We start from the raw sequence: 15217 nt of genomic DNA on the forward strand, positions 1-15217 counted from the left end.
ACAGGAGCCCAATAAGAAGAAAAGGGGTGCCTCTGGCAGAAGAGAGACGTTCCCCGCAGTGGAAGGGCGCCCCCACACGAGTGGCGTCTCCAGCAAAAGAGAAGTGCCCTCTGCAAGAGAGGGGCACCCCACCAAAAGTTGGGCAGAAGTGGGGCGCCTCCAGCAGAATTTGGGGTCGCCCAACAGGAGAGGGCCGCCCTATTCACACAAAAACTCCTCAGCAGCAAAGGGGCGCCCTAACAGAAAAGGTGCACTCGTAGTAGAAGTGGGACGCATCAGGAAGAAGAGGGGCACTTCTAGCAGAAGATGGGCGTCCCAGATAAGTGGGCCGCCTACAGTAAATCGGTCGTTCTTAGAAGGAAGAAATGAGGCGACTTAAGCAAAGTGGGTCTCTCCATAATGGATTAGGCGATCCAAGCAGAGGTTGGGCGCCCCCGGGAAGTGAGGCATACCAGCATAAGTGAGACGCTTCCAGAAAAAGGAGGGGGCATCACCGGGAGAAGAAGGACTGCACCAGTAAATGGAGGCCACCTTTTTGCTAATATCTTTTGCTACGGTAGCGGTGCCCATCTACGACTTTTAACCCGGGTGCCGTGCTGGTGGTCTGGGTTTTCCGTGTCCTGCTGGGGAGGGGGGGGGGGGGGGCACACTCCCTCGTCTAACTCGGCTCCTGGGCCGCGTAGTGACACGCGATAAGCGGCATTCGAAAGATCGTCAAAAAAACAGGACGAAAACAAAACGGTCATTTTTTAGGTCAGGTCGAATGTCAGGTCACCAGAGGTCATCAAAGGTAAAATGTTGCCTGTTTCAACATTTTTCCGTTTTCGAAGCAGCGGCACATAACTCGGAAACCAATAGAGCTATAGCGCCGCAGAAAAGCGCATTCGATAGCCCTTTTAAAGGTGTTTCGGCAAGCTGCGCCCAGATTTGACCTCAGGTCAACGGTTTAGCCTTCAGAGGGCAAAAGACTAAAAATAGCCTTTTTACGAACAATGTTTTCCTGCAATAACTTTTGACTCAAGAGAGTCTCGACATTACGTTTGCCAGCATTGCGTTTCTGTCGTCGAGACACGCCGAACTAACTAAAGGTTGACCTTAACCCTCGCCCTGGCAGGGGGGGGGGGGTCGATGCGACCCCTCCCTAAGGTTTTTCGAAGATAGCGTAAAAACGGCGGCGCGCAGTGCCACCAAATTTGGCACAGCCTATGGGGCAACCTTTTCACATATGTCCTTAAAATTTCAGGTCCGGGTCACCTTGGGTCAGGTCACCAGGTCAGAAAAACCGGTACAAGGTCATGGTAAAATTTCAATTTTCTTTTTGCACCTGTCCAACTCACAGTTTTGGACTGATTCCCTTCAAACTTTCAGGATGTGCTAAGTTCACCGAGTTGTATAAGATATAGTTCGGGTTTTTTGAGGTCACTGACCTGAGGTCAGTTAGAGGTCATTACGTCGTAATGTTAAGCCTACGGGAAAATACTAAATTCGGAAAATACTGGAGATATCCGCTTCGTTCTACCACTTTTGTGCTTTGAAACCACAGTACTTAACAGCAGGTCACTTGGTGCCTCTTTGTTTGGTGTACTTATCCATGGGTCAGGTCAAATGAGGTCAACTGAGGTCAAATGACGTTTTTGCCAATGACTTGGCACATAATGACGCTAGAGCTTAAAAAATGGTATCATTGTGTTCCTGGTGATCAGCCGAGTCGAATGATATGCGATATGATGCAATTTGGTTAAGTTGAACTTAATTAATTAATTAAAGTTTACTTAAAATTTAACCCGCGCCCTGCTGGGGGGTGTTTGAACACCCCCCTTGTGGTTTTTCGCGAATATCTCAAAAACGGCGGCGCGGAGCGCCGCCGTTTTTGGTACACCTTATCATACATCAATTCTACACATGTTGTGAAAATTTCAGACCAAGGTCTTTCAAGGTCAGGTCACCAGGTCACTTGAAGTGACCTCACCTCATAAAAAGTTTCAATGTCTGTCATAGCTACACCGAGTGACCGATCGCTTTGAAACTTTCAGCGATTGCTAAGATCAATAGCATGTACAAAATGTATATCTCAGAATTTTGATATCGATGACCTAAGGTCAGGTCAATTTTGCGACCTCCCCATTATAAGTCAATGGGAGAAAATTGAAATGCGCCTCTTTTGGACGAAAGACATTATAAACACTCCCAAACAGCGAATTACAAGTGGTTAAGACACAATGAACATGAAAATGGTGTCCGTGACCCTTGTTTGTGCCCTGAGGTCATCTTAGGTCACGAATGGTATCTAACAGTTTTTCGCAAATAACTTTTGATAGAGGCATGCTAGAGCGATGAAAACGCCTTATATGTGTTCAGCTCGACGATACGGATCGGCTGATATGCAACATGACCCTTTCCGGTCAGGTAATGACCTTGACCTGAGGTCAAATTTTCAAGTTGACCTTTCAAGGTCAAGTTATAGTTCATTCGATGCGTCTTGACGAGAGGAACACGATGCCGGTAAAAGTAAGCTCGTACAAGGCTTGGGTCAAAAGTTATTGCAGAAAAACTGTTTCCGAAAAAATCGGCTTTTTTTGCAGTTTTTGCCCCCTGCAGGCAAAACCGTTGACGTTAGGTCAAATCTGAGAGAATTACTCAGAAAGGGCGTTAATAGGGCTATCGAATGCACTTTTCCGCGGCGCTGTAGCTCTATTGGTTCCCGAGTTATGCGTTGGCTTCTTGGAAATTTTTGACATTCGACCTGGAAATCGGCGAAATTTTGCCTTCAATGACCTCTGGTGACCTGACCTTTGACCTGACCGAAAAATTGACTGAAGTGATTTCGTCATTATTTTTTACGCTCTTTCGAACGCCGCCTTCCGCGTATCGCTACGTGGCCCAGGAGCCGAGTTACAAGGGGGGGTGTTCAAACACCCCCCCCCCCCCAGCAGGGCGTGGAAATCCAGGACCCCCAGCCGGGCGCGGGTTAAGAAAAACTTTAAGAACACTGATGCAAGCTAAAAAGTATATCATTAGACGCGCCTTGACGTGCTGAGTTCACTGGTGCTTTTTTTTGCTCTGTCTTAATTAGATCAAAAGTTATAAGCGAAAAACTTTTGACCTGTTTTTAGCGAAATTTTTACATTTATACCCCCCAAAACCCCCCTAAATATTGACCTAGAGCAACCAAATTTGCACAGGGGCGAGAACTCTAGGGGGCCCACCTACCTACCAAATTTGGTGTTTCTACAGGGTGTTTCATAATGAATGTCAATTTTAAACTGGGGAGTTCAAAAAGAAAAAATGTGTCTAGCACGTGCAAACTTTCAAGCATTGTTGGAAATTGATGGACATTTTATATAAATAGCATTCAATGCCAAAGTTGTTGTCATCCTTTTTTCAGAACGGGATATGTCGGGTTCACCTCGCGGCTCGCCGTGCTCAAATGATAAATACGCCATTTTCGAAAGAACAGCAGGCGTGGATAGTGCTACAGTTCGGAAGCCTTAAGAACATCTCCAAATTTATGAGAAAGTTTCGGCTTCACTTTAGAGTTAACCCTTCACTTTAAAGTTCACTTTAGACTTGAGCAAGACTTCGTTGACTCCCCCATGGACTGCGAAGAAGTGCTCCGGGCCGTGCGCCATATCCGTGGACGGGACCGAAAGTGCGTTGATCTTCACGGGGCTGTGGTGGAACCGTTTGTCTAGATAGAGAAAAGTGAACAGACAAAAATCAAATGTCCAAGTCTTCTGGTGTATGTGAATCTAAAAACTATGCAAATATATTGTTTTATATGGCTAATATGGCAAATTTAAAATTGACATTCTTTATGAAACACCCTGTAGGTGCCATAGGAGCCAATCGCGAGGGGGGGGGGGTCGCATCGACCCCCCCCTGCCAGGCCGTGTTATGAAAAATGCCCTGCCAGGGCGAGGGTTAAGAAAGGTAATTTTGAGAATTTACCTAAGGTCAAGGTCATGACCTGACCGGGGAAGGTCATGCTGCATAGCAGTCGATGCGTATCGTCGAGCTGAACACAGCTGAGGTGTTTTTATCGCTCTAGCTTGAATCTATCAAAAGTTATTAAAAAAAAACTGCTGCGGACCTTTCATGACATGGGATGACTTCTGGGACATAATGAGTGGTCACACTAGGTGCAATGTTCTTATTCAGTGTGTTAATTTTATATGTATCCCAATGCTTGATATTGTCTAGAATGGCGCTCGTCCAAAAAAGATGCCTTTCAGTTTTCTCCCAAAGACCTAATTATACCTACCTACCTAATGGAGACGTCGCACAACTGACCTGACCTTAGGTCACAGATATCGAAATTCCGAGATATACATTTCATGAATAGTGTTGCTTTCATCAATCGCTGAAAGGTTCAAAGCAATCGTTCAGTCGGTATAGCAATGGTAAGCATTTGAACTTTTTCTAAGGCTAGGTCACTTGGCATAGCCTGGTGACCTGACCTTCCATCACCCGCGTCAGACATTTTTACATGTGCAAAAAAGATGCATGATAAGGTATGCTGAAAATGGCGGCGCTGCGCGCAGCCGTTTTTCAGATACCTATTTGCGAAAAATCTGAGGAGGAGCGCGATAACGCCCCCTAGCACGGCGCAGGCTTTTAGCTCCGTATTTCGACGGTTTGGCGCCCCCTTTGTATGGAGCGCCCCCGGATTGCCAGGTCGCCCCTATTTCGACTTGCCGCCCCCCCTCCCGAAAATTCCTGGATCCGCCCCTGTACCTAATGATGTCATTGCTAGCTACAACTTGTTTATCTCGGAATTTTTATATCGATGACCTAAGGTCAGGTCAATTTATTGACCTCCCCATGATAAGCCCACGTCCCACTGGGGGGCTAATCATAGCCCCCCTTCCCGCTGCAATAACTTCCTAACCTTCCTCTCCTTTCTGCAATAAATTCCAAAACCCTAGACGTATCAACGCCCAACTTTTAGTACCTTCGGCTGCATCAATGTGACACTTTGTGTCAAAATATGAACTTCGTAGCTACCATAGGTCGGCCGGAAATCACGTCAGAGTGACGTCATGTTCGGCCGATTTCGACGCAAGATATTGAACCACGGCAATCGCTTCGATGAGCTCAGCAATTAATAAAACGTTTATGTTAATTAAAAGTTTTTATGAAAAACATAAAAAGTAATGTCGTTTCTTTCTAGAACGATATTCCGCAAATCACGCAAGCTCGCAAAAAACGCACGCAGAAAACGCAGTGTAGCCAGGCCTTAACAACTCATGCCGGTATTTCGTCGCCTACAGCCCAGCTTTCCCTAGTGACCGCTAGAGGCACTGCTATCGATGTCCACCCGTGCCGCCTAACGAGTCGGCGCCACCGTCGCACTTGGCCGCAACCGGTATACTGGCAATCATGGAGCTATTATGATATCGCTCGTTTGTAACTTGTGTAGAGTGCTTCATAAATGATCGCCACATAGAGAAACAACTGTTTAATGAAGCAAATGACTTATATTTTACTCAAAATAACAATTTGAACCCTAATGTCCACTTCTATATGGATTTTGGCGCATAACGGGCTATCAAGTGGGCTTTTCCGCGGCGCTGTATGTTTATTAGTTTCCGAGCTGTACGACGATTTGTTGAGAATTGTCGACATCTGACCTACAAATCGGTGAATTTTGGCCTTCAATGATCTCTGGTGACCTGACTTTTGACCTGTCCAAAAACAGTGACCGAAGTGATTCTTCCTTATTTTGCCGCTCTTTCGAACGCCGCCTTTCCGGTATCGCTACGTGGCCCAGGAGCCGAGTTAAAAAAGGGGGATGTTCAAACCCCCCGCCAGCAGGGCGTGGAAGGAAATCCAAGACCCCCAGCAGGGCGCGGGAGGAACCTACTTAAGTTTCATAGTCTAGCTCCCAGAAAACATTTGGTGTCTTGAGAATCTAGCACATCCGAACAGCCCACAGTGCGCTGATAAGCGCCGCCTGGGTAGGCGCCACACGTCACGACGCGGCCGCTGACCGCCGACACACCACCCGAGAACCGCGAGCAGTCTGCGCCAGCCGACTGCACAGGTCGCACCGCCTCCCTCTCTCCAGTCCACACCACCGACCCTTAGCTCGGGTGGAGGGCGGCGCATCGCAAACTGTAAGTAGCCTTTGGTCGTAAGGTGATCGATGAAGCTCTAGGTGACCAGAAACAGTAGGTGATCTCGTTTAGTAGAGTCGTGGGTGTATTCACGGAGACATATAATTCATATATTTGTGATCTTTGTACTTGCTTACCTGATTAAATGTGATTCCTTGATAAATCAATCAGACAAAAAAGGTCAAATAATTTTGCAACAGTTGCCAATAATTCCAGGGTAGAAGCTAGAAGATATAACATATTAATTAATATTGATGTTTTCAAGCACTTATATTGATATGCTTTTACAAGAATGCTATAAAATAAAACACACAATGTTATTGAGATACACCCCGGTTTTTACTATTTTGTTGCAGATGATGTCTTATCCCAGAAAGACAACTTTTAGCAGAGCACTGCTTCTACTCAGTGCACTCTTAATGCTTTCCATAATAACGTCCCTCGGTCGTAGGGGAGAAACTCTAAAATCACTGCCAGAAATCAGCAAAACATCTGGTGAGTGTATCGTGCCAGACATTGTGATGTTTATTCACATTTGATGACAGCACAAAAGCAAGTATTCTAAATAGCCATTAGAGTTGGCTATTTATAATATTTGCTTTTGTGTTGTCATCGAATGTGAATAAACATCACATCTGGTAAGTTCATCATATCTGGTGAGTGGTGAGTTTTTTGGTATTTCTAAGCGGCCATTGTTGCTATCTGGTTTCATTGCATAGTTTTGTTAGATGGTCGTATCACAATTGATTGAAAACTGAACTGTTCTTTTTTTTAACGAAAGCATACCCAACAACTCACTGGGAATTCTGGATTTCCATGACCTGCTGGAGAGGTGTCTGAACGCCCCCTTCTAACCCGGCTCCTGGGCCACGTAGCGACACACAGTAAACCCAGTAAACCGTTTCGGGCCAAGGCCCATTAACCACAAATAGGGAACCGATAAGCCTCAAAACATTTCAAAACATCTTGGAAGTTCTTGCGCAAGATTACGAAAAAGTGCAAAGTTTGAGGTCAATTTTGAGCGTGACCTTGACCTTGACCTTTGATTTTGAGCACAGTTTCGAAGTCCTCAGATTCTCTTCTTTCCTTCCTTTGACAACCAATTTTGCCGGATTGATGCATCCTGCCGTCCTCTAGAACGCTTATTTTGATATCACTACACATGTGACGGTTTTTGCCTTTGACCTTGACCTCTGACCTTGAAAACTGACCTGAGGTCAAAAATTTTAGGTGCTTTAGAATCGTCTCGTAAGGAGTTTTCGTTTGATATCGCCTTTGTTTCCGTAACTTCCTTATTTACGGAGTTAGACGGGGGGGGGGGGGCGAAAAACGCCACCCCGGGCTGCGGTGGTTGGGATTACCCCCGGGCCCGGCCGGGTTAAAGAACATATTATAAAATGTCAATAGTAAAGTACATGGGTTAACGCTCCTAAGGATTGTTCAGAAACTACTGCTGTTCAGATCTTAACTTCGCTGTTTTAATTTCAGAACAATTTTCCGCAGTTGCTGAAGCTGATATGATGGCACAACAGTACCGGCGGGAACTCTTAGAGAAACGCTGTATTAGCACAAAGTCTTTGAAAACATTCGATTATCTCATCGAACGCCCATGGCTGCTCCGCTGGCTTATCTACAATGATGAACATCGACTGATGTACTGCTACGTTCCAAAGGTGAGTAGGTGTCTTGCCTTTTTTATATAGCATGAATAGGATTATAGTTTAGGTTCACGGTAGGAGCAGAGGTCAACCGGTGACCTCTGAGGTCAGGTCAAGTGCCCCAAGGTACGATTCAGTTTTTGGTGAATAGCTTCGCAAAAAACGGCCGCAGAGCCGCGATTTTGGCAGAATGGAGGTCAGATCAGGTCATTGACCTTTGGTGACCTCGGCTCACTTTTTCGAGTTTTACATTTTTCTAGGCTAGTTTTTGGAGCTGATTTCGAATTTAGCAGCCATTTGAACATTTACGAAGTAGTTTTGGTGCCTTCGTAACATGTTACGAAGCTGTCAGAGGCGGATGACAGGTACTACGAATACCCGTTACGACCCCTACCGGTTGACCTGACCTGACCTGACCTGACCCGACCTGACCCGACCTGGTCTAAACGCTTAACCCGCGCCCCACTGGGGGGGGCTATTTATAGCCCCCCCTCCCGTTTTTCTGCAATAACTTCCAAACCGCTTGACGGATCGACGCCAAACTTTCAGTACCTTCGGCTGCATCAATTTGACACCTTGTGCCAAAATTTGAACTTCGTAGCTACCATAGGTCGGCCGGAAATGACGTCAGAGTGACGTCATGTTCGTCCGATTTCGACGCAAAACATTGAACCACGGCAATCGCTCCCAAGAGCTCAGTTTTTCAGCTAGATCCAATTTCTTTGCATGAAAGGACTCAGAATTGACCGCGCTATCAAACTGCTATCTCGGATTTTCAAAATTTTGAAAATTACGAAAATTTCATATAATAATATTCAAAATTTATATTTTTATATTTTTTTCAAAAAGTTTTTGACTTTTCGAAAAAAAACCGGAATATATGTGACAGAACGCATGATTATGACTAACTCTAGCCAGTTTTAGCTAAATATCTTCAAAAATGGCCAAGTTATACGCATTATTGCAAAAAATTTACAATTATTAATTTTTCAAATCAATTTTTCAGTACGTATTTGACATCGTACACCAATATAAATAGCACCATCGTGTTCCTGAGCTCAAACTGCATCCAATAGACACCTTTTTTGTTGAAAAATTTTAACTTCAAAATTTGACCTTTTTTGACCTGAAAGTGACCTGACCTAAGCTAAATTCGACTCAAAATGACCTCGAATGACACATACGACATCAAATTCGAAATCTATGGCCTAAATGGACCATAAAACATGTGTCACGTGACCGACGCATGATATAATATTTTCGTGACCTGTGATGACCTGACCCTGACCTGAAAATCAAGGTACAAGTTTGGTACCCTCAAGGTATCTAGAGCATCTGTACACGAGTGTGGAAACCAAAAATGAGCCTGATCTGACTTGTAAGACGGCGGCCAGAGCCCAAAATGTGAACAAGCTAAAGTGCTAATAATTTTTACTTTGACCTGACCTGTGACGTCATCGGTGACCTTGAGGTCAATGAAATTAGGTTTCGCTCGACAGTTTTTCCGGGGCTATCAGACGCCGTTTGAATTTTGACGATCGGCCCAGTAGTTTCGGAGTTAGGAGGGGGGGCTATGAATAGCCCCCCCCCCCCCCAGTAGGGCGTGTTATACACAGACCCCAGTGGGGCGCGGGTTAAAGGAAATAGTTCACTTTCCTGAAATTAGTATTTTGCTATGGATTTATGTTTTTTTATGCTCAAAATGATCAGAAAATAAAGCAAAACGTTTTGTAAAAAGGATTATTTTCTATATTTTAGTATAAGAAGAACTATATTCTATATAAAATAATGTTTGGCGCGGAAGCTTATTACGCGTTGACCAATCATATTGCGTAGGACAAACCCATCGGCTGTAAGCAGCATTCTGATTGGCTGACGATGACGTGACTGCATTCCTCAGCAAGGCACGCATTCATCTGCAAGGCACTCTTTTCGGAACGAAAAATGGAATATCTTCGTCTAGGGTGATCGTTGGGCCGTAAAAACTTCTGATTTGTGCTAGTCTCAGCGCAAGCAACAAAACTGCTATTCCAGTTCCAAACCCCATGTTAAAAGTGAACTATTTCCTTTAAAGGTAGTGTGCCAGCTTTCTTGGACCGTATGGAGTTAATGGCCCAGATAAGGAGAACCGGATTTTTAGAACTTATCCATACCTTCAAAACTCATGGAAACGTCTTAAATTCTTCAAATTTTGAGTACCCCAGTGCGAAATTCGCCCCGACGGGTTGTCGGTCGTACCCCAACCACATTTCACACCACTATGAACAATAAATGCACACACTGAAATCGCTATTACCGATATGCTCATCCAATCAAGTTTCGATAAACCCGTTCATCATCATCTCCTGCGGTTTCGAACACGCCTGTTAGGTGGCTTCTGATGCTCGTCGAGGTCGGAATTTCCAAATACGCGTGGTGCGTCGGGCCGCGCGCTCTGACTTCGGCCAAGAAAAATGGGTCAGCTGATCATTGTCATTTCTGCCACTTGCGTGTGGTGAAATGGGGTCATAACTTATAAGACGGCTTTTTCATATCAATTATTTTACATAAAATCATATTTCAAACCATAAATAATGTTCGACAGCCAAATAAAAGAAACAATACAATACGGGCTTACAGTTTAAGGCTCGACATTGTGTTGTCTACGATTAGACAGCTGATAACTCATTCCCGTACGTCGTATGGTCGTAACACTATAATGACCTTTGCTTATTGTCACAAGTGCGCCGCATTCGCGATTGTTGCCCGACGCCTGTTTGCAGGTGAGCCCACTACAGTTGTTATACATATCTAAAAACCGAAAAACTTTTAGGCGAAAAAGGCACTATTCCAGGCCCATTTTTGATTTTTTTTTGCGATATTAGGTAAAAACAGAAGCTTCTTATCCTAGGAAAAATAAAATGGGAAATCTTTCAAAGGTGGCACACTACCTTTAACGACATCATCTGTGATCAAAACTAACACGATATTCGTGATCAGCACCCCGGAAAGCCCCTTAGCAGCCACACTTTATGACTTTTTAACAGGTCCCGACATTCCCGATGTTTGGGTCATTGACCTGACCTGGAAAGTCAACCGATGACCTAGGACCTTAAGCCTCGCCGGCACAGGCCATTTTGAGTCCTTCGACGGGGTTGGTTGGTACCACCCCCCTCGCGTGTGGCCCCTGATGGAGCTAGAGCTTCGCGGAAAAAAAAACGAGCGTGTTGCCCGTCACGACAGGAAGCCAATGATACCCAATTTTAAGGTCCTGTAGGCTGTAGGCTGGACATGATTGCAAACATTTTTTTAGGCTTGGTCAGTTAACTTGACCTGGTGACCTGACCTGACATGACCTGGGGTTAAAATTTCACACATTATCCAAAATTGATGTACAAAAAAAACTACTCCAAGCGGCGCGGCGCTACACGCCGCTCTTTTTTATTCACACGCAAAAAATGCGACAGGGTGGTAACATGGTTAACCCTCGCCGGCACAGGCCATTTTGCGTCCTTCGACGGCACAAGGGGGGGGGGGTTGGTACGACCCCCCCTCTTGCGTTTGGCCCCTGATCGTGCTATAGCTTCGCGGAAAAACGAGCGTGTTGCCCGTCACGAGAGGAAGCCGATGATACCCAATTTTAAGGTCCTAGGTCATCGGATGACCTTCCAGGTCAGGTCAATGACCCGAAAACCGGGAAAATCGGGACCTGTTAGAAGTTCGTAAAGTGTGGCTGCTATGTGGTTTTCCGGGGTGCTGATCACGAATATCGTGTTAGTTTTGATCAGAGATGATGTTTTTAAGCATTTAGACCAGGTCGGGTCAGGTCAGGTCAGGTCAACCGGTAGGGGTTGTGACGGGTATTCGTAATACGTGTCAACCGCCTCTGGCAGCTTCGTAACAAGTTACGAAGGCACCAAAACTACTTAGTAGTTAGTAAATGTTCAAATGGTTGCTAAATTCGATTTCAGCTCCAAAAACTAGCCTAGAAACATGTAAAACTCGAAAAAGTGAACCGAGGTCACCCGAGGTCACCAAAGGTCAATGACCTGACCTGACCTTCAGGTGACCTTGACATCCACCCTAATGTATGGGAGCAACATCAAACCACATGTTTCAACGTTTGAAATCACGAAAAGCTTGCAAACGCGCGGCTAATGCGAGCCGACATACGCTGAATCGCGATTTCGGCCAAACATGGTCACGGAAAAGAGGTCACAGGTCAAAGGTCATTGGGGTCAGGGTCATGAAATTTTCAGGGAACGTGTAAAATTGATCAATGCGAGGGTACTGAAAGTGTCGTCGCGATCGGCCGCTTTTTACGCGAGTTATTCGCGAAAAGCCTTAGGGGGGGGTTGCATCAACCCCCCCCCCTGTGTCGGCGAGGGTTAATTCGACGCGTCTCGACGAGAGTAACACGATGCTGGCAAAAGTAATGTTGTGGCTTGTTTGAATCAAAAGTAATTACCGAAAAAAACTTTTTTTGTAAAAACGGTTATTTTAACACTTTTTTGCTCACTGGAGGCTAAACCGTTGACCTGAGGTCAAATCTGAGGACAATGCTCAGAAAGACCCGTAAAAGGGCTATCGAATGCGCTTTTCCGCGGCGCTGTAGCTCTATTGGTTCCCGAGTTAGCCGTCGGCAGTTTCAAAAATTGTTGAAATGGCCTGAATTTGACCTTTGTGATGACCTCTGGAGTCTGGCGACCTGACTTTGACCTGACCCGAAAAATGACTGAAGTATTTCCATCATTATTTTAGACGCTCTTTCGAATGCCGCTTACCGCGTGTTGCTACGCGGCCCAGGAGCCGAGTTAGTTGTTGGGGAGGGGTGTTCAGACACACCCCCCCCCCCCGGCCCGGCGCGGAAGTCGCAGAGCACCAGCCCGGCGCGGGATAATATAAACGATTTTCTATGGTTGCTGATGACCAGGAAAGTGACTGGGTTGCATATAACCATGACCATCGGATTTGGCGTGAAAAATAAGCCATAAAACATGTGTCGCATGCCCATGTAGCAGAAAGTGAAAACCGTGACCTTTCGTGACCTGACCTGACCTTGACCCGTGCTTAGTATGACCCTTATACGCACATGGTATCTTCACTAGGCCTTTGAGGTCATTCTGGGTGAGTTTCCAGCAGGAGCTTTCGATTCCGCTGTCCGTAAGCCTCATCATGCAAAACCCCAGAATTTGACCTTTGACCTGGCCTTGATCCGAAAGGTGACCTCAATCTTAAAATCTTAAGTGTTTTGGGAAGGTCTCGTAGAGATCTTTCGAACGCCGCTTTGCGGGGATCGATACGACCATTAGTTCTCCAGATAACAGGGGAGTCGGATCCGACCCCCCCCCCCCCCGGCTGTCGTGGGTACGGAAATAGCCCAGGCGGTGCCGGGTTAAAGGGAGGGTCGATCGATCACCCTCATCTGTTTGCCTTGTTCGCTCTGATCACGTTTGCACCTTTGGCTGTTACTGGCCACATCTCAACGGGTCACTAATCACCGTTTGTTCCCGTTTCAGGTTTCCTGCACGCAGTGGAAGAAGCTCTTTGGTATACTGTCCGGAGTGTTTCCAAATGTACCTTTCAATAGCATAAATTCTGGACATGCGCACGAGCCAAACCTTTTCCCGAGCCTGGCACAACTCCCCGAACCCGAAATACGCCGCCGGCTGGAGACGTACACCTCCTTCATGTTCACGCGGCACCCCCTCGAGAGGATGGCCTCTGCTTACCGCGACAAACTAAGCCCAGGCAATACCGTATATCGCCAGCAATATGCGGCAAAGATAATGGGTCAGCCCAACGGCAGCATTTCAATTCACAATCGCCAAAATACATCCCTCCCTCTAGATGAGCTGCCGACGGTCACATTCGATAAGTTCGCTGAGTGGATAGTTCGGGCGGGTCCTGTGGACTTAGACACGAACAGCAAGAAAGCGCAGCACGACGAACACTGGCGTCCGATGGTGGACCTGTGCCACCCGTGCACCATCCCGTACACGGTACTCGGCAGGACGGCCACCCTCGCCGAGGACGCCCGGCTCGTGCTGCGGACCGCCAACATCACCTCGGTCAAGTTCCCCGAAGGGTACCGGTCGGCCACCCCGGGCGTCACGGAGAGCCTGGTGAGCCTGCTCCGGACGGACGTGCTGAAGGGCGTGCTGCGACACTACCTGCACGACCTGTTCCTGTTTGGATATCGTCCGCAGGCTGTCTTCCATGAAAACGCGACGGCTCGCGATATCACCCAAAACATGTATGAGGAACTTCTGGCAGAAGCTATGATGCCGCACACGTGAATATGATGTGGTTGTGTTCACTACTCGACTGCGCCTTCAAAACGCAACAAAACGTTCGTTGGGCGTTTCGTGGGAGGGTTTGTATAATTTGTCAAGATGTCACTTAGTAAAATAAATCAAACTACTTCACCAGTCCACCACCCATTACCAGGCGGTGGACTGTTGTCAACGAGGACGTCTTGCGTTGAAGAGGCAGACGTCCTCGGTGACGAGTGTCAACGCAATGACTCCGTTTTCTTGCATCTTCACGAGAAAATCTGCAGCCAGATTATCCGTGTGGAGCGTTCCGGCGAGCCTTTCTAACCACCACAGGGTGCACTGTAGGTCACCGCTGCGGTGATCAGCGGTTGAACGCTTCTGAGTGTGTCTGACCACGCCTGTGCCTGTGTGTGTATGTTTCTCTGTATTTTTTTTTTATTATCAGGTAACCAGGATTGTTTCACGCCTAGCAAACCCATACGTTAACCCACGCATGACTGGGGTATTTTCCCAGACCCGGAAAGTAGATGCGGCCCTGAAATCTATTAATCCCAGCTTAACCCGCGCCCTGCTGGGGGGGGGGGGGGTGTTTGAACACCCCCCTTGTGGTTTTTCGCGAATATCTCAAAAACGGCGGCGCGGCGCCGTTTTTGGTACACCTTATCATACATCAATTCTACACATGTTGTGAAAATTTCAGACTAAGGTCATTCAAGGTCAGGTCACCAGGTCACTTGAAGTGACCTCACCTCATAAAAATTTTAATGTCTGTCATAGCTACACCGAGTGACCGATCGCTTTGAAACTTTCAGCGATTGTTAACCCGCGCCTGGCTGGGGGTCCTGGATTTCCACGCCCTGCTGGGGGGGGGGGGGTGTTTGAACACCCCCCCCCCTGGGCCACGTAGCGATACGCGGAAGGCGGCGTTCGAAAGAGCGTCAAAAATAATGAGGAAATCACTTCAGTCAATTTTTTGGTCAGGTCAAAGGTCAGGTCACCAGAGGTCATTGAAGGCAAAATTTCGCCGATTTCCAGGTCGAATGTCGACGATTTCCAAGAAGCCAACGCATAACTCGGGAACCAATAGAGCTACAGCGCCGCGGAAAAGCTCATTCGATAGCCGTATTAACGCCCTTTCTGAGTAAATCTCTCAGATTTGACCTAACGTCAACGGTTTTGCCTCCAG

General features: G+C 46.7%; 1 protein-coding gene across 1 annotated transcript; it reads left to right on the forward strand.

Annotated features, from left to right (window-relative positions):
- Positions 1-6021: 6021 nt before the first annotated feature.
- LOC122367680 (carbohydrate sulfotransferase 13-like) lies at positions 6022-14582 on the forward strand. Its single transcript, XM_043341016.1, has 4 exons — positions 6022-6116; positions 6473-6611; positions 7605-7789; positions 13273-14582. The coding sequence occupies exons 2-4, from the start codon at positions 6473-6475 to the stop codon at positions 14050-14052; spliced, it is 1104 nt and encodes a 367-aa protein (XP_043196951.1). The 5' UTR covers positions 6022-6116; the 3' UTR covers positions 14053-14582.
- The last annotated feature ends 635 nt before the right edge of the window (positions 14583-15217 follow it).

This window comes from Amphibalanus amphitrite, unplaced genomic scaffold (assembly GCF_019059575.1).
Source record: "Amphibalanus amphitrite isolate SeventyFive unplaced genomic scaffold, NRLGWU_Aamphi_draft 000888F_arrow, whole genome shotgun sequence".
Classification (NCBI taxonomy): domain Eukaryota; kingdom Metazoa; phylum Arthropoda; class Thecostraca; order Balanomorpha; family Balanidae; genus Amphibalanus; species Amphibalanus amphitrite.